Source organism: Pseudophryne corroboree (genome assembly GCF_028390025.1).
Source record: "Pseudophryne corroboree isolate aPseCor3 chromosome 3 unlocalized genomic scaffold, aPseCor3.hap2 SUPER_3_unloc_17, whole genome shotgun sequence".
In the NCBI taxonomy this organism is placed as follows: domain Eukaryota; kingdom Metazoa; phylum Chordata; class Amphibia; order Anura; family Myobatrachidae; genus Pseudophryne; species Pseudophryne corroboree.
In genome coordinates this window covers 375,671-403,376 of record NW_026967505.1, presented here as the reverse complement: position 1 = coordinate 403,376, position 27,706 = coordinate 375,671, and the positions used below count along the sequence as shown (strand labels likewise).

Here is a 27,706-nt window from a genome sequence, read left to right as displayed (position 1 = left end):
TAATGCCCCATTCCCAGCAGTCACCTCTCCAGTCATCACCCAGACACATCCCCTGGTGTTACTGTATAATGCCCCATTCCCAGCAGTCACCTCTCCAGTCATCACCCAGACACATCCCCTGGCGTTACTGTATAATGTCCCATTCCCAGCAGTCACCTCTCCAGTCATCACCCAGACACATCCCCTGGTGTTACTGTATAATGTCCCATTCCCGGCAGTCACCTCTCCAGTCATCCCCCAGACACATCCCCTGGTGTTACTGTATAATGTCCCATTCCCAGCAGTCACCTCTCCAGTCATCCCCCAGACACATCCCCCGGTGTTACTGTATAATGTCCCATTCCCAGCAGTCACCTCTCCAGTCACCACCCAGACATGTCCCCTGGTGTTACTATATAATGCCCTTATTCCCAGCAGTCACCTCTCCAGTCATCACCCATACAGATCCTCCGGTGTTACTGTATAATGTCCCATTCCCAGCAGTCACCTCTCCAGTCAGCAGCTGAATGATCTTGTAGGGAGTTCCAGGATCTTCTGGTCAATGTGTCTCATGTGTCAGTGAGTGAGGTGGAGGCACAGTGATGGGGCTCTGGGTCCTGCGCAGTCCTCCTGACACACAGGGATGGCTGCTCGATGTCTCACACTCACCGGATGTCTTCTTCACTACTGTGTAACCCTGCGAAAATAAGAATTTACTTACCGATAATTCTATTTCTCGTAGTCCGTAGTGAATGCTGGGAACTCCGTAAGGACCATGGGGAATAGCGGCTCCGCAGGAGACTGGGCACAAAAGTAAAGCTTTAGGACTACCTGGTGTGCACTGGCTCCTCCCCCTATGACCCTCCTCCAAGCCTCAGTTAGGATACTGTGCCCGGACGAGCGTACACAATAAGGAAGGATTTTGAATCCCGGGTAAGACTCATACCAGCCACACCAATCACACCGTACAACCTGTGATCTGAACCCAGTTAACAGCATGATAACAGAGGAGCCTCTGGATAGATGGCTCACAACAACAATAACCTGATTTAGTTAACAATAACTATGTACAAGTATTGCAGATAATCCGCACTTGGGATGTGCGCCCAGCATCCACTACGGACTACGAGAAATAGAATTATCGGTAAGTAAAATCTTATTTTCTCTGACGTCCTAAGTGGATGCTGGGGACTCCGTAAGGACCATGGGGATTATACCAAAGCTCCCAAACGGGCGGGAGAGTGCGGATGACTCTGCAGCACCGAATGAGAGAACTCAAGGTCCTCCTCAGCCAGAGTATCAAATTTGTAAAATTTTACAAAGGTATTTGACCCTGACAAGTAGCAGCTCGGCAAAGTTGTAATGCCGAGACCCCTCGGGCAGCCGCCCAGGATGAGCCCACTTTCCTTGTGGAATGGGCATTCACAGATTTTGGCTGTGGCAGGCCTGCCACAGAATGCGCAAGCTGAATTGTATTACAGATCCAGCGAGCAATGGTCTGCTTAGAAGCAGGAGCACCCAGTTTATTGGGTGCATACAGGATAAACAGCGAGTCAGATTTCCTGACTCCAGCTGTCCTGGAAACATATTTTCAGGGCCCTGAAAACGTCTAGCAACTTGGAGTCCTCCAAGTCCCTAGTAGCCGCAGGCACCACAATAGGCTGGTTCAGGTGAAACGCTGACACCACCGTAGGGAGAAACTGAGGACGAATCCTCAATTCCGCCCTGTCCGAATGGAAAATCAGATAAGGGCCTTTACAGGATAAAGTCGCCAATTATGACACACGCCTGGCCGAAGCCAAGGCCAACAGCATGACCACTTTCCACGTGAGATATTTTAAATCCACAGATTTAAGTGGTTCAAACCAATGTGATTTTAGGAACCCCAAAACTACATTGAGATCCCAAGTTGCCACTGGAGGCACAAAAGGAGGCTGTATATGCAGCACCCCCCCTTGACAAACGTCTGAACTTCAGGAACTGAAGCCAGTTCTTTCTGGAAGAAAATCGACAGGGCCGAAATCTGAACCTTAATGGATCCCAATTTGAGGCCCATAGACATTCCTGTTTGCAGGAAATGCAGGAATCGACCCAGTTGAAATTCCTCCGTCGGGGCCGACCTGGCCTCGCACCACGCAACATATTTTCGCCAAATGCGGTGATAATGCTGTGCGGTTACATCCTTTCTTGCTTTTATCAAAGTAGGGATGACTTCTTCTGGAATGCCTTTTTCCTTCAGGATTCGGCGTTCAACCGCCATGCCGTCAAACGCAGCCGCGGTAAGTCTTGGAACAGACAGGGTCCCTGCTGGAGCAGGTCCCTTCTTAGAGGTAGAGGCCACGGGTCCTCCGTGAGCATCTCTTGAAGTTCCGGGTACCAAGTCCTTCTTGGCCAATCCGGAGCAACGAGAATAGTTCTTACTCCTCTCCGTCTTATAATTCTCAGTACCTTGGGTATGAGAGGCAGAGGAGGGAACACATACACAGACTGGTACACCCACGGTGTTACCAGAGCGTCCACAGCTATTGCCTGAGGGTCCCTTGACCTGGCGCAATACCTGTCCAGTTTTTTGTTGAGGTGTGACGCCATCATGTCCACCTTTGGTTTTTCCCAACGGTTTACAATCATGTGGAAGACTTCTGGGTGAAGTCCCCCCTCTCCCGGGTGGAGGTCGTGCCTGCTGAGGAAGTCTGCTTCCCAGTTGTCCACTCCCGGAATGAACACTGCTGACAGTGCTATTACATGATTTTCCGCCCAGCGAAGAATCCTTGCAGCTTCTGCCATTGCCCTCCTGCTTCTTGTGCCGCCCTGTCTGTTGACGTGGGCAACTGCCGTGATGTTGTCCGACTGGACCAGCACCGGCTGACCCTGAAGCAGAGGTCTTACTTGATTTAGAGCATTGTAAATGGCCCTTAACTCCAGGATATTTATGTGAAGAAATGTCTCCAGGCTTGACCACAAGCCCTGGAAATTTCTTCCCTGTGTGACTGCTCCCCAGCCTCTCAGGCTGGCATCTGTGGTCACCAGGACCCAGTCCTGAATGCCGAATCTGCGGCCCTCTAGAAGATGAGCACTCTGCAACCACCACAGGAGAGACACCCTTGTCCTTGGGGACAGGGTTATCCGCTGATGCATCTGAAGATGCGATCCGGACCATTTGTCCAGCAGATCCCACTGGAATGTTCTTGCGTGGAATCTGCCGAATGGGATTGCTTCGTAGTAAGCCACCATTTTTCCCAGGACCCTTGTGCATTGATGCACTGAGACTTGGCCTGGTTTTAGGAGATTTCTGACTAGCTCGGATAACTCCCTGGCTTTCTCTTCCGGGAGAAACACCTTTTTCTGGACTGTGTCCAGGATCATCCCTAGGAATAGAAGACGTGTCGTCGGAATCAGCTGCGATTTTGGGATATTGAGAATCCACCCGTGCTGCCGCAGCACTACTTGAGATAGTGCTACTCCGACTACCAACTGTTCCCTGGATCTTGCCCTTATCAGGAGATCGTCCAAGTAAGGGATAATTAAAACTCCTTTTCTTTGAAGAAGTATCATCATTTCGGCCATTACCTTGGTAAAGACATGGGGTGCCGTGGACAATCCAAACGGCAGCGTCTGAAACTGATAGTGGCAGTTCTGTACCACAAACCTGAGGTACCCTTGGTGAGAAGGGTAAATTGGGACATGGAGGTAAGCATCCTTGATGTCCAGAGACACCATATAATCCCCTTCTTCCAGGTTCGCGATCACTGCTCTGAGTGACTCCATCTTGAACTTGAACCTCTGTATGTAAGTGTTCAAGGATTTCAGATTTAAAATAGGTCTCACCGAGCCGTCTGGCTTCGGTACCACAAATAGCGTGGAATAATACCCCTTTCCCTGTTGCAGGAGGGGTACCTTGATTATCACCTGCTGAGAGTACAGCTTATGAATGGCTTCCAATACCGCCTCCCTGTCGGAGGGAGACGTCGGTAAAGCAGACTTTAGGAAACGACGAGGGGGGGACGTCTCGAATTCCAATTTGTACCCCTGAGATACCACCTGAAGGATCCAGGAGTCCACTTGTGAGTGAGCCCACTGCGCGCTGAAATTCTTGAGACGGGCCCCCACCGTGCCTGAGTCCGCTTGTAAAGCCCCAGCGTCATGCTGAGGACTTGGCAGAAGCGGGAGAGGGCTTCTGTTCCTGGGAACTGGCTGTTTGTTGCAGCCTTTTTCCCCTTCCTCTGCCACGGGGCAGAAATGAGGATCCTTTTGCCCTCTTGCCCTTATGGGGCCGAAAGGACTGCGCCTGATAATACGGCGTCTTCTTATGTTGAGAGGCAACCTGGGGTAAAAATGTGGATTTTCCAGCCGTTGCCGTGGCCACCAGGTCTGATAGACCGACCCCAAATAACTCCTCCCCTTTATAAGGCAATACTTCCATATGCCTTTTGGAATCCGCATCACCTGACCACTGTCGCGTCCATAACGTCTGGCAGAAATGGACAGCGCACTTACTCTTGATGCCAGTCGGCAAATATCCCTCTGTGCATCACGCATATATAAAAATGCATCTTTTAAATGCTCTATAGTCAGTAATATACTGTCCCTATCTAAGGTATCAATATTGTCAGTCAGGGACTCCGACCAAGCTACCCCAGCACTGCACATCCAGGCTGAGGCGATTGCTGGTCGCAGTATAACACACGTGTGAGTGTATATACATTTTAGGATATTCTCCTGCTTTCTGTCAGCAGGTTCCTTAAGGGCGGCCGTATCAGGAGAGGGTAGAGCCACCTGTTTAGACAAGCGTGTGAGCGCTTTATCCACCCTAGGGGGTGTTTCCCAACGTGCCCTATCCTCTGGCGGGAAGGGGTATGATGCCAATAACCTTTTAGGAATTATCAGTTTTTTATCGGGGGAAACCCACGCTTCATCACACACTTCATTTAATTCCTCAGATGCAGGAAAAACTACAGGTAGTTTTTCCTCACCAAACATAATACCCTTTTTAGTGGTACTTTTACTATCAGAAATGTGTAAAACATTTTTCATTGCCTCAATCATGTAACGTGTGGCCCTACTGGAAGTTACATTTGTCTCTTCATCGTCGACACTGGAGTCAGTATCCGTGTCGGCGTCTGTATCTGCCATCTGAGGTAACGGGCGTTTTAGAGCCCCTGATGGCCTTTGAGACGCCTGGACAGGCACAAGCTGAGTAGCCGGCTGTCTCATGTCATCAACTGTCGTTTGTAAAGCACTGACACTGTCACGTAATTCCTTCCATAAGCCCATCCACTCAGGTGTCGACTTCACCATTACAGGCAATTGCTCCGCCTCCACATCATTTTCCTCCTCATACATGTCGACACAATCGTACCGAGACACAGCACACACACAGGGAATGCTCTGATAGAGGACAGGACCCCACTAGCCCTTTGGGGAGACAGAGGGAGAGTATGCCAGCACACACCAGAGCGCTGTATGTATGTATGTATATATATGTATATAAATATATATATATATATATATATATATATATATATATATATATATATAAAAACAAGGATACCACTATATAATGTGTTTTCCCCTTATAGCTGCTGATATTATCAAACTGCGCCAAATTAGTGCCCCCCCTCTCTTTTTTACCCTTTTCTGTAGTGCAGGACTGCAGGGGAGAGTCAGGGAGACGTCCTTCCAGCGGAGCTGTGAGGGAAAATGGCACCAGTGTGCTGAGGAGCTAGGCTCCGCCCCCTTCTCGGCTGACTTTTCTCCCGCTTTTTGTAGGAATCTGGCAGGGGTTAATATACATCCATATAGCCTTGGGGGCTATATGTGATGTATTTTTGCCAGCCAAGGTGTTTTTATTGCTGCTCACGGCGCCCCCCCCCCCCCAGCGCCCTGCACCCATCAGTGACCGCAGTGTGAGGTGTGCATGAGGAGCAATGGCGCACAGCTGCAGTGCTGTGCGCTACCTTGTTGAAGACGGATGTCTTCTGCCGCCGATTTTCCAGACCTCTTCTTGCTTCTGGCTCTGTAAGCGGGCCAGCAGCGCAGCTCTGGGACCGGACTCTGAGGCTGGGCCTGTGTTCGGTCCCTCTGGAGCTAATGGTGTCCAGTAGCCTAAGAAGCCCAAGCTGGCTGCAAGCAGGCAGGTTCGCTTCTTCTCCCCTTAGTCCCTCGATGCAGTGAGCCTGTTGCCAGCAGGTCTCACTGAAAATAAAAAACCTAAAAACTAAACTTTTGCTAAGAAGCTCAGGAGAGCCTCCTAGATTGCACCCATCTCGGCCGGGCACAAAAATCTAACTGAGGCTTGGAGGAGGGTCATAGGGGGAGGAGCCAGTGCACACCAGGTAGTCCTAAAGCTTTGCTTTTGTGCCCAGTCTCCTGCGGAGCCGCTATTCCCCATGGTCCTTACGGAGTTCCCAGCATCCTCTAGGACGTCAGAGAAATGGGGGAGACATCACTGTAAAATACACACAGATCCCCTCACCTCCCCAGTCATGTCCCTGTACTATTAATATAGATATGTGATGTCACTGTGACGCTCCCAGATCCCCTCACCTCCCCAGTCATGTCCCTGTATTATTACTATAGATATAAGTATCGTCACTGTGACGCTCCCAGTTTCCCTCACGTCCCCAGTCATGTCCCTGTATTATTACTATAGATATAAGTGATGTCACTGTGACACTCCCAGATCCCCTCACGTCCCCAGTCATGTCCCTGTATTATTACTACTGTGCCAATAGACACACTCATCCCAACCCACACAGTGCACCTGTCCTGTAACGGGCACACTTACCTCTGCATTATGGTTACCTCCTTTCTACTCAATGTACCTACCAGACATACACACCAGGGACGTGCGGTGAGGTACATTTATCAGGAGGCACTGGCTAGTACCAGAGCCAGATTTACACACAATATATGAGCCCAAGGATTACACATAGGTGCAGCGGTATACACACGTGGGCATTATACACAGGTGCAGCGGTATACACACGTGGGCTATATACACAGGTGCAGCGGTATACACAGGTGCAGCGGTATACACACGTGGGCTATATACACAGGTGCAGCGGTATACACACGTGGGCTATATACACAGGTGCAGCGGTATACACACGTGGGCTATATACACAGGTGCAGCGGTATACACACGTGGGCTATATACACACGTGGGCTATATACACAGGTGCAGCGGTATACACACACGTGGGCTATATACACAGGTGCAGCGGTATACACACACGTGGGCTATATACACAGGTGCAGCGGTATACACACACGTGGGCTATATACACAGGTGCAGCGGTATACACACACGTGGGCTATATACACAGGTGCAGCGGTATACACACACGTGGGCATTAGACACAGGTGCAGCGGTATACACACACGTGGGCATTAGACACAGGTGCAGAGCTATACACACACGTGGGCATTAGACACAGGTGCAGAGCTATACACACGTGGGCATTAGACAGGTGCAGAGCTATACACACGTGGGCATTAGACACAGGTGCAGAGCTATACACACGTGGGCATTAGACACAGGTGCAGAGGTATACACACGTGGGCATTATACACAGGTGCAGAGGTATACACACGTGGGCATTAGACACAGGTGCAGAGGTATACACACGTGGGCATTAGACACAGGTGCAGAGGTATACACACGTGGGCATTATACACAGGTGCAGAGGTATACACACGTGGGCATTATACACAGGTGCAGAGGTATACACACGGTGGGCATTAGACACAGGTGCAGAGGTATACACACGGTGGGCATTAGACACAGGTGCAGAGGTATACACACGTGGGCTATATACACAGGTGCAGAGGTATACACACGGTGGGCATTAGACACAGGTGCAGAGGTATACACGGTGGGCATTAGACACAGGTGCAGAGGTATATACACGTGGGCATTAGACACAGGTGCAGAGGTATACACACGTGGGCATTAGACACAGGTGCAGAGGTATACACACGGTGGGCATTAGACACAGGTGCAGAGGTATACACACGTGGGCATTAGACACAGGTGCAGAGGTATACACACGGTGGGCATTAGACACAGGTGCAGAGGTATACACACGTGGGCATTATACACAGGTGCAGAGGTATACACACGTGGGCATTATACACAGGTGCAGAGCTATACACACGTGGGCATTATACACAGGTGCAGAGCTATACACACGGTGGGCATTAGACACAGGTGCAGAGGTATACACACGGTGGGCATTAGACACAGGTGCAGAGGTATACACACGTGGGCTATATACACAGGTGCAGAGGTATACACACGTGGGCTATATACACAGGTGCAGAGGTATACACACGGTGGGCATTAGACACAGGTGCAGAGGTATACACGGTGGGCATTAGACACAGGTGCAGAGGTATACACACGGTGGGCATTAGACACAGGTGCAGAGGTATATACACGTGGGCTATATACACAGGTGCAGAGGTATACACACGGTGGGCATTAGACACAGGTGCAGAGGTATACACGGTGGGCATTAGACACAGGTGCAGAGGTATATACACGTGGGCTATATACACAGGTGCAGAGGTATATACACACGTGGGCATTAGACACAGGTGCAGAGGTATACACACGTGGGCATTAGACACAGGTGCAGAGGTATATACACGTGGGCATTAGACACAGGTGCAGAGGTATATACACGTGGGCATTAGACACAGGTGCAGAGGTATATACACGTGGGCATTAGACACAGGTGCAGAGGTATACACACGTGGGCTATATACACAGGTGCAGAGGTATACACACGGTGGGCATTAGACACAGGTGCAGAGGTATATACACGTGGGCTATATACACAGGTGCAGAGGTATATACACACGTGGGCATTAGACACAGGTGCAGAGGTATACACACGTGGGCATTAGACACAGGTGCAGAGGTATATACACGTGGGCATTAGACAGGTGCAGAGGTATATACACGTGGGCATTAGACACAGGTGCAGAGGTATATACACGTGGGCATTAGACACAGGTGCAGAGGTATATACACGTGGGCATTATACACAGGTGCAGAGGTATATACACGTGGGCATTATACACAGGTGCAGAGGTATATACACGTGGGCATTATACACAGGTGCAGAGGTATACACACGTGGGCATTATACACAGGTGCAGAGGTATACACACGTGGGCATTATACACAGGTGCAGAGGTATACACACGTGGGCATTATACACAGGTGCAGAGGTATACACACGTGGGCATTGTACACAGGTGCAGAGGTATATACACGTGGGCATTATACACAGGTGCAGCGGTATATACACGTGGGCATTAGACACAGGTGCAGAGGTATATACACGTGGGCATTATACACAGGTGCAGAGGTATATACACGTGGGCTATATACACAGGTGCAGTGGTATATACACGTGGGCATTAGACACAGGTGCAGAGGTATATACACGTGGGCTATATACACAGGTGCAGTGGTATATACACGTGGGCATTATACACAGGTGCAGAGGTATATACACGTGGGCATTATACACAGGTGCAGAGGTATACACACGTGGGCATTAGACACAGGTGCAGAGGTATACACACGTGGGCATTAGACACAGGTGCAGAGGTATACACACGTGGGCATTAGACACAGGTGCAGAGGTATACACACGTGGGCATTAGACACAGGTGCAGAGGTATACACACGTGGGCATTATACACAGGTGCAGAGGTATACACACGTGGGCATTATACACAGGTGCAGAGGTATACACACGTGGGCATTAGACACAGGTGCAGAGGCATATACACGTGGGCATTAGACAGGTGCAGAGGTATACACACGTGGGCATTAGACACAGGTGCAGAGGTATACACACGTGGGCATTAGACACAGGTGCAGAGGTATACACACGTGGGCATTAGACACAGGTGCAGAGGTATACACACGTGGGCATTATACACAGGTGCAGAGGTATATACACGTGGGCATTAGACACAGGTGCAGAGGTATATACACGTGGGCATTAGACACAGGTGCAGAGGTATATACACGTGGGCATTATACACAGGTGCAGAGGTATACACACGTGGGCTATATACACAGGGGCAGCGGTATACACACGTGGGCATTATACACAGGTGCAGAGGTATACACACGTGGGCATTATACACAGGTGCAGAGGTATATACACGTGGGCATTAGACACAGGTGCAGAGGTATATACACGTGGGCATTATACACAGGTGCAGAGGTATACACACGTGGGCTATATACACAGGTGCAGAGGTATATACACGTGGGCTATATACACAGGGGCAGCGGTATACACACGTGGGCATTATACACAGGTGCAGAGGTACACACACGTGGGCATTAGACACAGGTGCTGAGGTATATACACGTGGGCTATATACACAGGTGCAGAGGTATACACACGTGGGCATTATACACAGGTGCAGAGGTATATACACGTGAGCATTATACACAGGTGCAGAGGTATATACACGTGGGCATTATACACAGGTGCAGAGGTATATACACGTGGGCATTAGACACAGGTGCAGAGGTATATACACGTGGGCATTATACACAGGTGCAGAGGTATACACACGTGGGCATTAGACACAGGTGCAGAGGTATACACACGTGGGCATTAGACACAGGTGCAGAGGTATATACATGTGGGCATTATACACAGGTGCAGAGGTATACACACGTGGGCATTAGACACAGGTGCAGAGGTATATACACGTGGGCATTAGACACAGGTGCAGAGGTATATACACGTGGGCATTAGACACAGGTGCAGAGGTATATACACGTGGGCATTAGACACAGGTGCAGAGGTATATACACGTGAGCATTATACACAGGTGCAGAGGTATATACACGTGGGCATTAGACACAGGTGCAGAGGTATACACACGTGGGCATTATACACAGGTGCAGAGGTATACACACGTGGGCATTATACACAGGTGCAGAGGTATATACACGTGGGCATTAGACACAGGTGCAGAGGTATACACACGTGGGCATTATACACAGGTGCAGAGGTATACACACGTGGGCATTATACACAGGTGCAGAGGTATATACACGTGGGCATTAGACACAGGTGCAGAGGTATACACACGTGGGCATTATACACAGGTGCAGAGGTATACACACGTGGGCATTATACACAGGTGCAGAGGTATACACACATGGGCTATATACACAGGTGCAGCGGTATACACACGTGGGCATTATACACAGGTGCAGAGGTATATACACGTGGGCATTATACACAGGTGCAGAGGTATATACACGTGGGCATTATACACAGGTGCAGAGGTATACACACGTGGGCATTATACGCAGGTGCAGAGGTATACACACGTGGGCATTATACACAGGTGCAGAGGTATACACACGTGGGCATTATACGCAGGTGCAGAGGTATACACACGTGGGCATTATACACAGGTGCAGAGGTATACACACGTGGGCATTATACACAGGTGCAGAGGTATACACACGTGGGCATTATACACAGGTGCAGAGGTATACACACGTGGGCACTATACACAGGTGCAGAGGTATACACACGTGGGCATTATACACAGGTGCAGAGGTATACACATGTGGGCACTATACACAGGTGCAGAGGTATATACATGTGGGCATTATGCACAGGTGCAGCAGTTTACACACATTTGGGCATTATACACAGGTGCAGCAGTGTATACATGTGGATATTATACACAGGTGCAGTAGTATATACACATTTGGGTATTATATACAGGTGCAGCAGTATACACAGGTGCAGCAGTTTACACACATTTGGGCATTATACACAGGAGGAGTAGTATAAATTTGGTGAGTGCGGGTAAGGTAGGTGGAGGGGGGGGCACTGCCTAGGTAGGTGACGGCCGGGGGAGGCGGGGAAACGACAGGTGACGGGCGGGGGGGGGGGGGTTTACGGCCAGGTGGGGGGGGGGGCGGGGGAGAACGACGACAGGTGACGGCCAGGGGTGGGGGAACGACAGGTGATGGCCAAGGGGGGGGGGGGAGCCAGGTGACAGTCAGGGGGGACGGCAGGTGATGAAAAGGGGGTGGCAGGAGAGGAAGATGCGTCAGGGTACAGCCAGGCAGATGCAGGAGAGGCAGGTGATGAGTAGGCGGCTGCAGGTGAGGCAGCAGGGTACAAGCAGGTGACGGACATGTGGGTGGAAGGAGATGCAGGAGGTGGAAGATGACGGGCAGGGGGTGGTAGAAGAGGCAATGGAGGAAAGGTACAGGCAGAGAGGCACAGGTAAGACAGGCGGTGGCAGGTGAAAGACAGCGGGTGGTAGTAGAGGCAGGTTACAGGCATGAAAGTGGCAGGTGATGGGCAGGGGGGTGGTAGGAGAGGCAGGTGGTGGCAGGTGACAGACAGGGGGTGGTAGGAGAGGCAGGGGGCAGCAGGAGTGTCAGGCAACTGGCAAGCGGCTGCAGACGACTGGCAGGGTACAGGACAGGGTGGTAGGGTATAGACTGAGGACGACAGGTGGTGGCAAGAGAGGCGGGTGACAGACGGGCTGGCAGGGTACAGGCAGGGGGTGGCAGGAGCGGTGGGTGGCAGGGTACAGGCAGGGGGTGGCAGGAGAGGTGGGTGACAGGCAGCGGGTGGCAGGGTAGAGGCAGCGTGTGGCAGGATACATACAGGGAGTGGCAGATGACATGCAAGGGATGGCATAAGAGGTGGGTGACATGCAGGGGGTGGCAGGAGAGGAAGGTGACATACAGGGAGGGCCAGATGACAAGCAGTGGATGGCATGAGAAGTGGGTGACAGACAGGGGGTGGTAAGGTACCGGACGGGGTGGTAGGGTATAGACTGGGGGCGGCAGGAGAGGCGGGTGGCAGGGTACAGGCAGGAGGTGGAAGGAAAGGTGGGTGACAGGCAGTGGGTGGCAGGGTACAGGCAGGAAGTGGAAGGAAAGGTGGGTGACAGGCAGTGGGTGGCAGGGTACAGGCAGGAAGTGGAAGGAAAGGTGGGTGACAGGCAGCGAGTGGCAGGGGGAGGCAGATGACAGGCAGGGGTGTCAGGAGAGGCAGGTGAAATACAAGGAGTAACAGATGACAGGCAGGGGGTGGCATGAGAGGTGGGTGACAGGCAGGAGTGGCAGGGTAGAGGCAGGGGGTGGCAGGAGAGGCGGGTGACAGACGGGGTGGTAAGGTGCAGGCAGGGGGCAGCAGGTGATGGGGCATTAGGACAATGTCAGGGGCAGGAGAGGGGGCATTAATTAGGAGAATGTCAGGGGCAGCAGGCATTAGGAGAATGTGAGGGGCGGCAGGTGAGGGGGCATTAGGACAATGTGAGGGGCGGCAGGTGAGGGGGCATTAGGACAATGTGAGGGGCGGCAGGTGAGGGGGCATTAGGACAATGTCAGGGGCGGCAGGTGAGGGGGCATTAGGACAATGTCAGGGGCGGCAGGTGAGGGGGCATTAGGACAATGTCAGGGGCGGCAGGTGAGGGGGCATTAGGACAATGTCAGGGGCGGCAGGTGAGGGGGCATTAGGACAATGTCAGGGGCGGCAGGTGAGGGGGCATTAGGACAATGTCAGGGGCGGCAGGTGAGGGGGCATTAGGACAATGTCAGGGGCGGCAGGTGAGGGGGCATTAGGACAATGTCAGGGGCGGCAGGTGAGGGGGCATTAGGACAATGTCAGGGGCGGCAGGTGAGGGGGCATTAGGACAATGTCAGGGGCGGCAGGTGAGGGGGCATTAGGACAATGTCAGGGGCGGCAGGTGAGGGGGCATTAGGACAATGTCAGGGGCGGCAGGTGAGGGGGCATTAGGACAATGTCAGGGGCGGCAGGTGAGAGGGCATTAGGACAAGGTCAGGGGCAGCAGGTGAGAGGGCATTAGGACAAGGTCAGGGGCAGAAGGTGTGGGGGCATTAGGGCAATGTCAGCGGCAGCAGGTGAGGGGGCATTAGGAGATTGTAGGGAATGCAGGTGAGGGGGTATTAGGAGAATGTCAGAGGCAGGAGAGAGGGCAATAGAAGGGCATTAGGTGAGGGGGCATTAGTAGAATGTCAGGGGAAGGAGAGGGGGTATTAGGAGAGGTTCGGGCAGGAGAGGGGGTATTAGGAGAGGACAGGGGCAGGAAATGGGGTATTAGGAGAGGACAGGGGCAGGAAATGGGGTATTAGGAGAGGTAGGTGGCAGGAGAGGGGGTATTAGGAGAGGTAGGTGGCAGGAGAGGGGGTATTAGGAGAGGTTGGGGCAGGAGAGGGGGTATTAGGAGATGATGGGGCAGGAGAGGAGGTATTAGGAGAGTTTGGGTGCAGGAGAGGGGGTATTAGGAGAGATTGGGGCAGGAGAGGGGGCATTAGGAGAGATTGGGGCTGGAGAGGGGGCATTAGGAGAGGTTGGGGGCGGGAGAGGGGGCATTAGGAGAGGATGGGGGCGGGAGAGGGGGCATTAGGAGAGGATGGGGGCGGGAGAGGGGGCATTAGGAGAGGATGGGGGCGGGAGAGGGGGCATTAGGAGAGGATGGGGGCGGGAGAGGGGGCATTAGGAGAGGATGGGGGCGGGAGAGGGGGCATTAGGAGAGGATGGGGGCGGGAGAGGGGGCATTAGGAGAGGATGGGGGCGGGAGAGGGGGCATTAGCAGAGGATGGGGGCGGGAGAGGGGGCATTAGGAGAGGATGGGGGCGGGAGAGGGGGCATTAGGAGAGGATGGGGGCGGGAGAGGGGGCATTAGGAGAGGATGGGGGCGGGAGAGGGGGCATTAGGAGAGGATGGGGGCGGGAGAGGGGGCATTAGGAGAGGATGGGGGCGGGAGAGGGGGCATTAGGAGAGGATGGGGGCGGGAGAGGGGGCATTAGGAGAGGATGGGGGCGGGAGAGGGGGCATTAGGAGAGGATGGGGGCGGGAGAGGGGGCATTAGGAGAGGATGGGGGCGGGAGAGGGGGCATTAGGAGAGGATGGGGGCGGGAGAGGGGGCATTAGGAGAGGATGGGGGCGGGAGAGGGGGCATTAGGAGAGGATGGGGGCGGGAGAGGGGGCATTAGGAGAGGATGGGGGCGGGAGAGGGGGCATTAGGAGAGGATGGGGGCGGGAGAGGGGGCATTAGGAGAGGATGGGGGCGGGAGAGGGGGCATTAGGAGAGGATGGGGACGGGAGAGGGGGCATTAGGAGAGGATGGGGGCGGGAGAGGGGGCATTAGGAGAGGTTGGAGCAGGATAGGGGGCATTAGGAGAGATTGGGGGCGGGAGAGGGGGTATTAGGAGAGGTTGGAGCAGGATAGGGGGTATTAAGAGAGGTTGGGGTAGGAGAGGGGGTATTAGGAGAGGTTGGGGGCAGGAGAGGGGGTATTAGGAGAGGATGGGGGCAGGAGATGGGGTATTAGGAGAGGATGTGGCAGGAGAGGGGGTATTAGGAGAGGTTGGGGGCAGGAGAGGGGGTATTAGGAGAGGTTGGGGGCAGGAGAGGGGGTATTAGGAGAGGTTGGGGGCAGGAGAGGGGGTATTAGGAGAGGTGGGGGCAGGAGAGGGGGTATTAGGAGAGGTGGGGGCAGGAGAGGGGGTATTAGGAGAGGATGGGGGCAGGAGAGGATGGGGGCAGGAGAGGGGGTATTAGGAGAGGATGGGGACAGGAGAGGGGGTATTAGGAGAGGATGGAGGCAGGAGAGGGGGTATTAGGAGAGGATGGGGGCAGGAGAGGGGGTATTAGGAGAGGATGGGGGCAGGAGAGGGGGTATTAGGAGAGGATGGGGGCAGGAGAGGGGGTATTAGGAGAGGATGGGGCAGGAGAGGGGGTATTAGGAGAGGAGGGGGTATTAGGAGAGGTTGGGGGCAGGAGAGGGGGTATTAGGAGAGGATGGGGGCAGGAGAGGGGGTATTAGGAGAGGTTGGGGCAGGAGAGGGGGTATTAGGAGAGGTGGGGGCAGGAGAGGGGGTATTAGGAGAGGTGGGGGCAGGAGAGGGGGTATTAGGAGAGGATGGGGGCAGGAGAGGGGGTATTAGGAGAGGATGGGGGTAGGAGAGGGGGTATTAGGAGAGGATGGGGCAGGAGAGGGGGTATTAGGAGAGGTGGGGGCAGGAGAGGGGGTATTAGGAGAGGTGGGGGCAGGAGACAGGTGGGATGAGGGGACATTACCTGGAGGATAAGGCAGCAGCTCACAACCTGGCCTGGACGGAGAAATGTGTACCGGAAGTGGGCGGGGCGGAATTTCCGTGGGATCAGCATAACGCATAGGATTATGGGTAGTGACTACCACGGTAACTCAGCAACCAGGAGCAGCCCCGCCCACTCACTGCTTATAGGCCGCAGCTTCCAGTCACTATCACACTCAGCCCCGCCCTTCCTCCCTCTCATAGGCCGCAATGCTCCGTCACTCATTTTCATCCAGCCCCGCCCACTCATTGCCCATTGGACGCAGCGCTCGTCACACAACAACCTCTCCCTGCCCGCCCACTCTCCCGCCCATTGGCCGCCGTATTCTATCACTCCCCTGTCCATTGGCCGTGGCCACGCCCACTCTCCTGCTCATAAGCCGCAGCTTCCAGTCACTGTTACACCCAGCCCCGCCCTCTCTCCGTCTCATAGGCCGCAATGCCCCGTCACTCAACTATCTCCAGCTCCGCCCACAGCACGCAGCCTCCCGTCACTCAGCCATCATTAGCCCCGCCTACTCTCTGTCCCCGGCTCCCTGTTACGTCATTATCAGAGCTCAGACTCATTCCCACAAGGCAGCAGGAGCAGAGAGCAGCCATTGCTGTGTCTGGCAGCAGGTAATGATATTATTATTATTATTCTATAGGCTGAGCAGCTCTGGTGTCAGGTTCTGTACTACAGGGGGAGCAGCCTCTGGTGCCTTGTTATAGTGCAGCTGGAGCAGTCTCTGGTGCTGCATTATCCTTGTACAGGTAGCTGACACTCTAGTGTCTCATTACTGTAATACAGGTGGCGCAGACCCCGCCGTTACCGTAATACGGGTGGAGCAGATCCCGCCATTACCGTAATACAGGTGGCGCAGACCCCGCCGTTACCGTAATACAGGTGGCATAGATCCCGCCATTACCATAATACAGGTGGCGCAGACCCCGCCATTACTGTAATACAGCAGGCACAAGACACTGCGGTTACCAAAATACAAGTGGCGCAGACCGCGCCGTTACCGTAATACAGGTGGCGCAGACTCCGCCATTACCGTAATACAGGAGGCGCAGACCCCACCGTTACCATAATACAGGTGGCACAGACCCCACCGTTATGGTAATACATTTGGGGCAGACCCCGTGGTTACCAAAATACAAGTGGCGCAGACCCCACCGTTACCGTAATACAGGTGGCACAAGACCAAACTGTTACCGTAATTCTATACACGGGACATTGCAGGTGTTGTGACCTGTGGCATTGTGCTGTACAGGGGGAGCGGCCTGTGTTGTCAATGTATACAGGAGGAGCAGCCTGTGTTGTCATAATATACAGGGGTAGCATCCTGTGCTGTCATAGTATACAGGGGGAGTGGCCTGTGTTGTCATAGTATACAGGGGTAGCTTCCTGTACTGTCATAGTATACAGGAGGAGCGGCCTGTGTTGCAATAATATACAGGGGTAGTATCCTGTGTTGTCATAATAGACAGGAGGAGCAGCCTGTGGCATCCTACTCTACAGGGGAAGCAGCCTGTGGTGTCCTGTTGTTGTTTTTGTTGTTATTATTATTATAATAATACAGAAGTATCAGCCTGTGGCGTCTTGTTATTATTATTATACAGGAGGAGCAGCCTGTGGTGTACAGTTATTATTATTATTATTATTATAATAATACAGGGGGAGCAGCCAGTGGTGTCTTATTATTATTATTATTATACAGGGGGAGCAGCCTGTGGTGTCCTGTTATTATTATTGTACAGTAAGAGCAGCCTGTGGTATCCTGTTTTTATACAGGATGAGCAGCCTGTGGTGTCCTGTTATTATTATACAGGGGAAGCATTATTATTATTATTATTACTATTATACAAAAGGGAGCGGCCTGTGGTGTCCTATTGTTGTTATTATTATTATTATAGATTGGGAACAGCCTGTTGTGTCCTATTATTATTATTATTTTTTGCAGAGGGAGCAGCCTATGGTGTCATTTTATGTTTAATATACAGGGAGAGCAATATGGGGTGTCCTGTTGTTGTTAGTACAATACAGGGGGAACAGGTTTTTGTGTATGGTTATTATTAGAATGGGGGAGCAGCTTGTGGTGTCCTGGTATTATTTATTATTATTATTATTATTATTATTATTATTATTATTATTATTATACATTGGAAGTGGTGGTGATGTCACAGTGACCACTTATATCTATAGTAATAATACAGGGACATGAGTGGGAGGTGAGAGGATCTCGGGGCGTCACAGTGACATCACTTATATCTATAGTAATAATACAGGGACATGACTGGGGAGGTAAGGGCGATCTGGGGGTGTCACAGTGACGTCACTTATATTTGTAGTAATAATACAGGGACATGACTGGGGAGGTGAGGTGATCTAGGAGCGTCACAGTGACATCACATATCTATAGTAATACAGGGACATGACTGGGGAGGTGAGAGGGATCTGGGGGTGTCACTGTGATATCACTTATATCAATAGTAATAATACAGGGACATGAGTGGGATGTGAGAGGATCTGGGAGCGTCACAGTGACGTCACTTATATTTGTAGTAATAATACAGGGACATGACTGGGGAGGTGAGGGGGATCTGGGAGAATCACAGTAACATCACTTATATCTATAGTAATAATACAGGGGCATGAGTGGGAAGTGAGAGGATCTGGGAGCGTCACGGTGACATCACTTATTTATTTTTCATCCACTAGGGGGCACTGTACTCTTGGGATATGAACGGTGCGATAGCAGGGATAGGCACATTTAAATATTTAAATGTGTAACCCTTTTTCCCCCCTCCATACTCCCAAGATGCCTCAGTGATCTTTGTGCCTTCACTAGGGAAGGTCACATTTTGGAGTCATTCCAGGGTTTACTTTAAATTTTCTAAATATTTTTTCTTGTATCAATCACACTCCCTTCCCAGCTTATTAGAAAGCGTGGGTCCGTGAGTGTGTGCTGCTGTTGTGCAGCGAAGGCTTATTGGTGCTTAGACAGGGAAGCCCCCCATAGACCTTCATCAGTGTTGTCTGTCTATCTGCATGACAAAATCAGAAACAGCAGCTTGTCTGTGATAACTGTGAGAACAGCTTATGCTGCTGCCGCTCCATTGGACCTGTTTGTTGCTGTGATAGTGGGGCAGTCAGCTCCTGCTGCCGCCCCTCCATGTGCGGGGAAAGTGTTTTGCACGAGCTGCTTACTAAGGTATAGCTTTACTGGCTCAAACTCCCCCGCTTCCCAGCTCCCACCAGCGGTCAGACACATACTGCCACTGGGCGACTGCGTCGCTCCACACCTGCCCACTCCCCGGCTCCTGGCAGCGCAGCTCCAAACCGCTGCCGCTGGCCTCTACAATCTGCCCCTCTAGACAACTGGGAAGCGGCTCCCAGCAGAGGTCAAATAATGCTGCCGCTGGACACCTGTCAGGCTACACCTGGCAGCTCCAGAGAAGTGGCTCCCGGCAGTGCGGCTTGCAGCAGCGGACAGATCACACTGCCGCCGCTGGACGCCCGTCACATTACACATCTACCCCGCTCTCCAGCTGCCACAAGTGCACAGACCACAGTGGATAGCTGCTGGGGGAGGTCATGGCGGTCCCTAGTTCAGCGGTTCCCCCTAAATATAAGGGATGGTGGCCAGGGCTATAAGGGACATAACAGGCTATTAAGCCTAGGTTATTAGTGCTTTTGGGGGTACATAGGTTATAGTCAGATGCACATGCTGGGACGCCGTTTTCACACAAAGGTGACACACCTACTTCCTGCTTCTTCCTACAGCAATATGTCAGTCCTACAACACACGGCCACTGGAGGGGGCAGGGGTGTTTAGTAGGTGGCACAGTGACCATCATAGATTTCCTCTATAAGACAGTGCGGTGCACGCGGTATTATAGACACTACAGTTATTTTCACTGAGTTGTGCGGACGTTGTCTCACTGTATTATTGTCTGTCTGCATGACAATATCAGAAACAGCAGCTTGTCTGTGATAACTGTGAGAATGTCTGATTTGCAGTCAGAGTTGTCCGCTGCATGAAAAGACCATGAGGCGGCTGAGTCTGATTCACGGATAATACCGTGTGAGCAGCCAATGTGGGCTCAGGATGTTTCTAGAACTTTGCTGGGTTACAAAGTCCATGTATAGTTCAATTTCTAAGAATGGTCATCGTTTGTCTCATAATTACATTCTGATGATTCAGTGCCACATCTGATATCTCAGCATTGGGTCAGGAGTCAGATAGTGAGGTCACTAATAGCCCGAGCTATGATGATCTCATTAGAGCGGTACGCCAGCTGCTAGGTTGCACTGAAACATATGAGGTTTTATTGCTAGCAGACTATGGGCGACTGTGTGTTTTTCTTATTCATATCTCTTAATAAGCATTTAATAGAAGCATGGCTAAATCCAGTTAAACACTTTTCTGGGACAACGCGATTTCTGTCTAAATATCTTTTCCCACCGGCTATGACAACTAAATCGCCATCGGTGGAGTCTTCAGTATATAAACTTTCATTAAAATGGACTATTCCAGTCCCAGGAGCAGCTACGCTTAAAGACCCCTTGGAGAGTAAGCTGGAGGCCATGCTAAAGTCCATGTATACAGCAACAGGGGTGATGCTTACACCTGTTTGAGTTGGAGTTTGGGTTAACAAGGCTGTAGTTGCATGGGCGAAACAGCTCAGGTTAGGCCTACAACAGGGTTTTTCCTCAGATCAGCTTATATTTCTTACCGATCACATTTGTGAATTGGTTGAGTATTTAGGTACGGCTTCGTTGTACGTTGGACAAGTTTGTTCTCGGCTTGCAGCCCAACAGCTGCTGTGGTTGCGTTCTTGACAGGCCGAGGCAGAATCAAAACGAGGAATAGAGGCGTTGCCTTCTACTAATGTTATATGGTCCTGAATTGGACAAATGGAATTCTCAGTAAATGAGGGGGGGAGATCTGTTTACCTGCCAACCATGCAGAGGGACGTGGTTTTCAACAAACCACTGACCGTCGTCAGGACTCAATCCAGTGGCATGACGGGCTTCCAGCCCATCTCGGCTCTTCAGTTGTGGGAGCACACCTTCAGAAGTTTCCCTTCGCGTAGTTTCAGACATCACAGATGGGTGGATCCGCAGTTTTGTTTTAAGAGGTTTCAATGAGTTTGACTGTCTATCACCGATGCAGTTTTTCAAGACAGGTCTGCCTGTGTCAGCAGACAAGTGGGCAGGTCTGCAGACCGCTGTTCAGTCTCTCGTACATTCAGCAGTTTTGGTTCAGGTTCCAGTACACCAACAAGGTCAAGGGTTTTATTCCAATCTTTTTGTAGTACCAAAGCCGGATGGCTCAGTCAAATCGATATGGAACCTAAAGGGGTTCAATCGGTACGTCACTTACTACACATTCAAGATGGAATCCCTACGGTCAGTGATTGCAGATTTAGAACCACAGCAATTCATGATTTTGCGGGATCTCAAGGATACGTACTTACACATTCCAATTTGCCCACCGCATCCGCATCAGGCGTACTTAAGTTTGCAGTACGACAAGCGCCTCGGGTATTCACAAAGGTGATGTCTGTGATGATAGTTAATCTCAGATCCCTGGGAGTGATAATCGTTCCATACTTAGATGACCTTCTCATCAAGGCTTCGTCTCAACAAATTCTTTAACATGCCTTACTGTTGTACAGTGTACTAGTTCAGTATGGTTGGATTGTCAAAGAATTCAGTTTTAGGAATGATTCTGATTACGGTGGATCAATGCATTTACCTGCCACAACAGAAAGTACATGCTATTCATCATCTAGTGCTGCTAGTGCTCAAACCACGGACAGTCTCGGTGCATTTGTGCATTCGTCTGTTAAGACAGATGGGGGCATCTTTCAAAACACTCCAGTTCGGAAGATTTCACTCATGTCCCGTTCAACTGGATCTTCTCGCATAGTGATCCAGCTCTCATCTACAAATTCATCAGATGGTTCGCTTGTCTCCAGGACAATATCATGTGGTGATGTCCGGCCCAATTGAGGATTCAAGAAACCTCTCGCATGGCCATGTGACTTTGAGTCCATCCCCTTTTTGTTGATGTATGCAACTTCTGTTGCGTTGTCCAACTGAACCTGAACAGTCTGAAACAGGAGCAAGTGAACTGCCTGACGCAGAGTGTTGTAAATTGCCCTGAGTTCCAGGACACTGATTGACAGTAATCCTGTGATAATGAGCTGCTGAAACTGGCTTCCTAACATGTAACATGGTTGGTATAACCAACTGTGGAATGCCCTCTCGTCTTGAAAGGGGTCTCAACAGCCACCCCATAAAACGCAGTCACGCTAAATCGGGGTAAAGGAACGACCCCTGCTGTAGTATAACTTGGAAAACAGTATTTCTCTTAGCCTTAGCTTCGGCAGGGCGTGTTGCACAATTGGGTGCCTTGTCATGCAAGCCACTGTATCTGGTATTTCATACTGACAGAGCGGAACTTTGGACAAATCACGCTTTTCTACCACAGGTAATATCTTCTTTCATATCAATCAACCAATCGTAGTTCCTGTTTTTCAGAAGATTCAGGTACTCCAGCTACTTTGGATGTGGTACGCGCACTCCGCGTTTATGTAGCCCGAACATCAACTGTACGTATAACGGATACTTTGTTCTTTGTGTGATGCAGTCAATATAAGTTGGCCAGCTTCCAAACAGACCTTGGCCAGATAGATTAACCTGACCATTCGTCAGGTACACTTTCATGCTAGTCGATGGGAACGTCATGGGCAGCAGGCCTTAGAGCTTCTATGACGCAACCTTGCCGTGCAGTTACATGGCCATCAGTGCACACGTTTGTGCGCTTTTACAAGTTTGATAATTCTGCGGCATCAGCTTCTAGCTTTGGCCGTCTAGTGTTACTGGTGCCAAACAGCTCTTCCGCCCAAGAGGGAAACTTTGGTAGGTCCCAAGAGTACTCCAGTGACCCCTAGTGGATTAGAAAGAAAACAGGATTTTGATGCCAGATAAATCCTTTTCGTTGCACCCACAGAGGCACTGGACACCCACCCAGAGCAGTTTCACCTGGCTGGTGGTAAGTTCAGTAGTTCTTATGGTAACACATTTTCACCGACCTGTTCAAATGTGAAGGTGATTGTTATCTATTGTTGTGTCAACTTTCTAATTGTCCGTTATGTATCACTACTCTTGTGGCTCCACATACAAAATCTCAGTGCAGGAAAAAGGTTTGGAGTCTGGAATTGGATAATTCTGATGATGGACGCAAGTCTCAAAGGTTGGGGAGCAGTGGTCCAACATTGTCAGTTTCAGGGTCTATGTTCAGACCGAGAAAGATTACTGTTAACCACTGTCCTGGAACTCTGGGCAATTTACAACGCTCTGCGTCAGGCAGTTCACTTGCTCCTGTTTCAGACTGTTCAGGTTCAGTCAGACAACGCAACAGAAGTCGCATACATCAACAAAAAGGGGATGGCCTCAAAGTCACAAGGCTATGCGAGAGGTTGCTCGAATCCTCAATTGGGCCGAACATCACCACGTGATATTGTTGGCGGTCTTCATTCCAGGAGTGCACAACTGGGAAGCAGATTATCTCAGTCGGCAGGATTTTCCTCCAGGAGAATGGGCCTTACATCCAGAAGTGTTCCAGATGTTAGTCCAACGGTGGAGTTACCCAAAGGTGGATCTAATGGCTTCTCGCCACAATCATCAGACAGATATGTGTCCAAAACAAGAGATCCAAAGACAGTGGCAGTGATTGCTCTCACCATAGCGTGGCCGTATAGCCTTGTGTATCTATTTCCATTTCTCCAGCTTCCTCGGTTGCTAAAGTGGATCAAACGATAGTCCACGACCGTCATACTAGTGGCGACTCGTTGGCCTCGGAGAGTGTGGTTCTCGGATCTCCATGGTCTACTCGCAGATGATCCCTGGCTGATCCCGCTATGTCCAGACCTACTACAGCAGGGGTTGTTCCTTTACCCCGATTTAGCGTGGCTGCGTTTTACAGGGTGGCTGTTGAGACTACTTTCAAGATGAGAGGGCATTCCACAGTTGGTTATACCAACCATGTTACGTGCTAGGAAGCCAGTTTCAGCAGCTCATTATCACAGGATTTGGCGAGCGGTTGGTGTGAAGCTAGGATGTTTCCGACATATTCTTTCAAGTTATCCCATCTTTTGCTCTTTTTACAGACGGGGTTAGATGAAGGACTACGTTTCGCGACACTAATGGTGCAGGTCTCTGCCTTGTCAGTTTTCTTTCAAAGGCGTTTCGCTCTTTTGCCAACAGTTCACAATTTCCTGCAAGGTGTCCTTAGAGTTCAACTTCCATTCATTCCACCTACAGCTCCATGGGTCTTGAATGTAGTTTTGCATGTTTTTGCAGTCAAGTTTTGAACCCTTGCAACTCGTGAATGGTAAGTTTATAACATGGAAAACCATGTTTCTCCTAGCCTTAGCTTCGGCAAGGTGTGTTGCACAATTGGGTGCCTTGTCATACAAGCCACTGTATCTGGTATTTCATACTGACAGAGCAGAACTTTGGACAAATCCTGCTTTTCTACCACAGGTAGTATCTTCTTTCACATCAGACAGCTCTTCCGCCCAAGGGGGAAACTTTGGTACGTCCCAAGAGTACTCCAGTGACCCCTAGTGGCTTAGAAAGAAAACAGGATTTTGATACCAGATAAATACTTTTCGTTGCACCCACAGGGGCACTGGACACCCACCCAGGGCAGTTTTGCCTGGCTGGTGGTAAGTTCAATAGTTCTTATGGTAACACATTTTCACAGACTTGTTCAAATGTTAAGGTGATTGTTATCTATTGTCATGTCAACTTTCTAATTGTCTGTTATGTTATGTGTCAACTTTATAGTTGTCCGTTATGTTATAATGTTATATGTAATTCTCCGTTGTTCATCCTCTCTGTCGCTCCTATTTGGCTCAGCAAAAAAACAATAAGGCACCTTGGGAGTATGGAAGGGGAAGGAGGGTTACACATTTAAATGTTTAAAAGTGCCTATCCCTGCTATCGCACCGTCCATATCCCAAGAGTACTCCAGTGCCCCCTGTGGATTCAAAGAAAATAATTTATCTGGTAAGTACCAAAATCCTATTTTCTCTGACGTCCTAGTGGATGCTGGGAGCTCCGTAAGGACCATGGGGATTAGCGGCTCCGCAGGAGACTGGGCACAAAAGTAAAGCTTTAGGACTACCTGGTGTGCACTGGCTCCTCCCCCTATGACCCTCCTCCAAGCCTCAGTTAGATTTTTGTGCCCGGCCGAGAAGGGTGCATTCTAGGAGCTCTCCTGAGTTTCTTAGAAAAAGTTTAGTTTTAGGTTTTTTATTTTCAGTGAGACCTGCTGGCAACAGGCTCACTGCATCGAGGGACTAAGGGGAGAAGAAGCGAACTCACCTGCGTGCAGCCAGCTTGGGCTTCTTGGCTACTGGACACCATTAGCTCCAGAGGGACCGAAGACAGGCCCAGCCTCGGAGTCCGGTCCCAGAGCCGCGCCGCTGGCCCCCTTACAGAGCCAGAAGCAAGAAGAGGTCCGGAAAATCGGCGGCAGAAGACATCAGTCTTTACCAAGGTAGCGCACAGCACTGCAGCTGTGTGCCATTGCTCCTCAGGCACACTTCACACTCCGGTCACTGAGGGTGCAGGGCGCTGGGGGGGGGGGGCGCCCTGAGCAGCAATATAAACACCTTGGCTGGCGAAAATACATCACATATAACCCCCAGGGCTATATGGATGTATTTTAACCCCTGTCAGAATACAGCAAAAAGCGGGAGAAAAGTCCGCCGAGAAGGGGGCGGAGCCTATCTCCTCAGCACACTGGCGCCATTTTCCCTCACAGCTCCGCTGGAAGGATGTCTCCCTGACTCTCCCCTGCAGTCCTGCACTACAGAAAAGGGTAAAACAAGAGAGGGGGGCACTAATTAGGCGCAGTATTAACATAAACAGCAGCTATAAGGGGAAAAACACTTCTATAAGGTTATCCCTGTATATATAGCGCTCTGGTGTGTGCTGGCATACTCTCCCTCTGTCTCCCCAAAGGGCTAGTGGGGTCCTGTCCTCTATCAGAGCATTCCCTGTGTGTGTGCTGTGTGTCGGTACGATTGTGTCGACATGTATGATGAGGAAAATGGTGTGGAGGCGGAGCAATTGCCTGTAATGGAGATGTCACCCCCTAGGGAGTCGACACCTGAGTGGCTGAGCTTATGGAAGGAATTACGTGACAGTGTCAGCTCTTTACAAAAGACGGTTGATGACATGAGACAGCCGGCTACTCAGCTTGTGCTTGTCCAGGCGTCTCAAAAGCCATCAGGGGCTCTAAAACGCCCGTTACCTCAGATGGCAGATACAGACGCCGACACGGATACTGACTCCAGTGTCGACGAAGAGACGAATGTGACTTCCAGTAGGGCCACACGTTACATGATTGAGGCTATGAAAAATGTTTTACATATTTCTGGTAATACAAGTACCAATAAAAAGGGTATTATGTTTGGTGAGAAAAAACTGCCTGTAGTTTTTCCTGCATCTGAGGAATTAAATGAAGTGTGTGATGAAGCGTGGGTTTCCCCCGATGAAAAACTGATAATTCCTAAAAGGTTATTAGCATCATACCCCTTCCCGCCAGAGGATAGGGCACGTTGGGAAACACCCCCTAGGGTGGATAAAGCGCTCACACGTTTGTCTAAACAGGTGGCACTACCGTCTCCTGATACGGCCGCCCTTAAGGAACCTGCTGACAGAAAGCAGGAGAATATCCTAAAATGTATATACACTCACACGGGTGTTATACTGCGACCAGCAATCGCCTCAGCCTGGATGTGCAGTGCTGGGGTGGCTTGGTCGGATTCCCTGACTGACAATATTGATACCCTAGATAGGGACAGTATATTACTGACTATAGAGCATTTGAAAGATGCATTTCTATATATGCGTGATGCACAGAGGGATATTTGCCAACTGGCATCAAGAGTAAGTGCGCTGTCCATTTCTGTCAGAAGAGGGTTATGGACGAGGCAGTGGTCAGGTGATGCTGATTCCAAAAGGCATATGGAAGTATTGCCTTATAAAGGGGAGGAGTTATTTGGGGTAGGTCTATCAGACCTGGTGGCCACAGCAACTGCTGGGAAATCCACATTTTTACCCCAGGTAGCCTCTCAACATAAGAAGACGCTGTATTATCAGGCGCAGTCCTTTCGGCCCCATAAGGGCAAGCGGGCAAAAGGCTCCTCATTTCTGCCCCGTGGCAGAGGGAGAGGAAAAAGGCTGCAGCAAACAGCCAGTTCCCAGGAACAGAAGCCCTCTCCCGTTTCTGCCAAGTCCTCAGCATGACGCTGGGGCTTTACTAGCGGACTCAGGCACGGTGGGGGCCAGTCTCAAGAATTTCAGCGTGCAGTGGGCTCACTCACAGGTGGACCCCTGGATCCTTCAAATGGTATCTCAGGGGTACAAATTGGAATTCGAGACGTCTCCCCCTCGCTGTTTCTTAAAGTCTGCTTTACCGACGTCTCCCTCCGACAGGGAGGCGGTATTGGAAGCCATTCACAAGCTGTATTCCCAGCAGGTGATAATCAAGGTACCCCTCCTGCAAC

The 27,706-nt window shown here is 50.9% G+C and overlaps 2 protein-coding genes across 2 annotated transcripts in view; both read left to right on the top strand.

Moving 5' to 3' along the window:
• Window positions 1-27,706, top strand: part of LOC134983512 (oocyte zinc finger protein XlCOF6-like) — a gene marked incomplete at its 5' end in the record, with an annotated part of 142,066 nt that overhangs the window by 89,633 nt on the left and 24,727 nt on the right. The gene's annotated exons all lie outside the window — the stretch shown is intronic.
• Window positions 16,436-27,706, top strand: part of LOC134983528 (zinc finger protein 583-like) — a 33,125-nt gene continuing 21,854 nt past the window's right edge. The window contains exon 1 of the mRNA XM_063949183.1: window positions 16,436-16,744. Coding sequence (XP_063805253.1) covers window positions 16,566-16,744 — 179 coding nt within the window. The 5' untranslated portion in view covers window positions 16,436-16,565. The remainder of the gene's footprint in view (window positions 16,745-27,706) is intronic.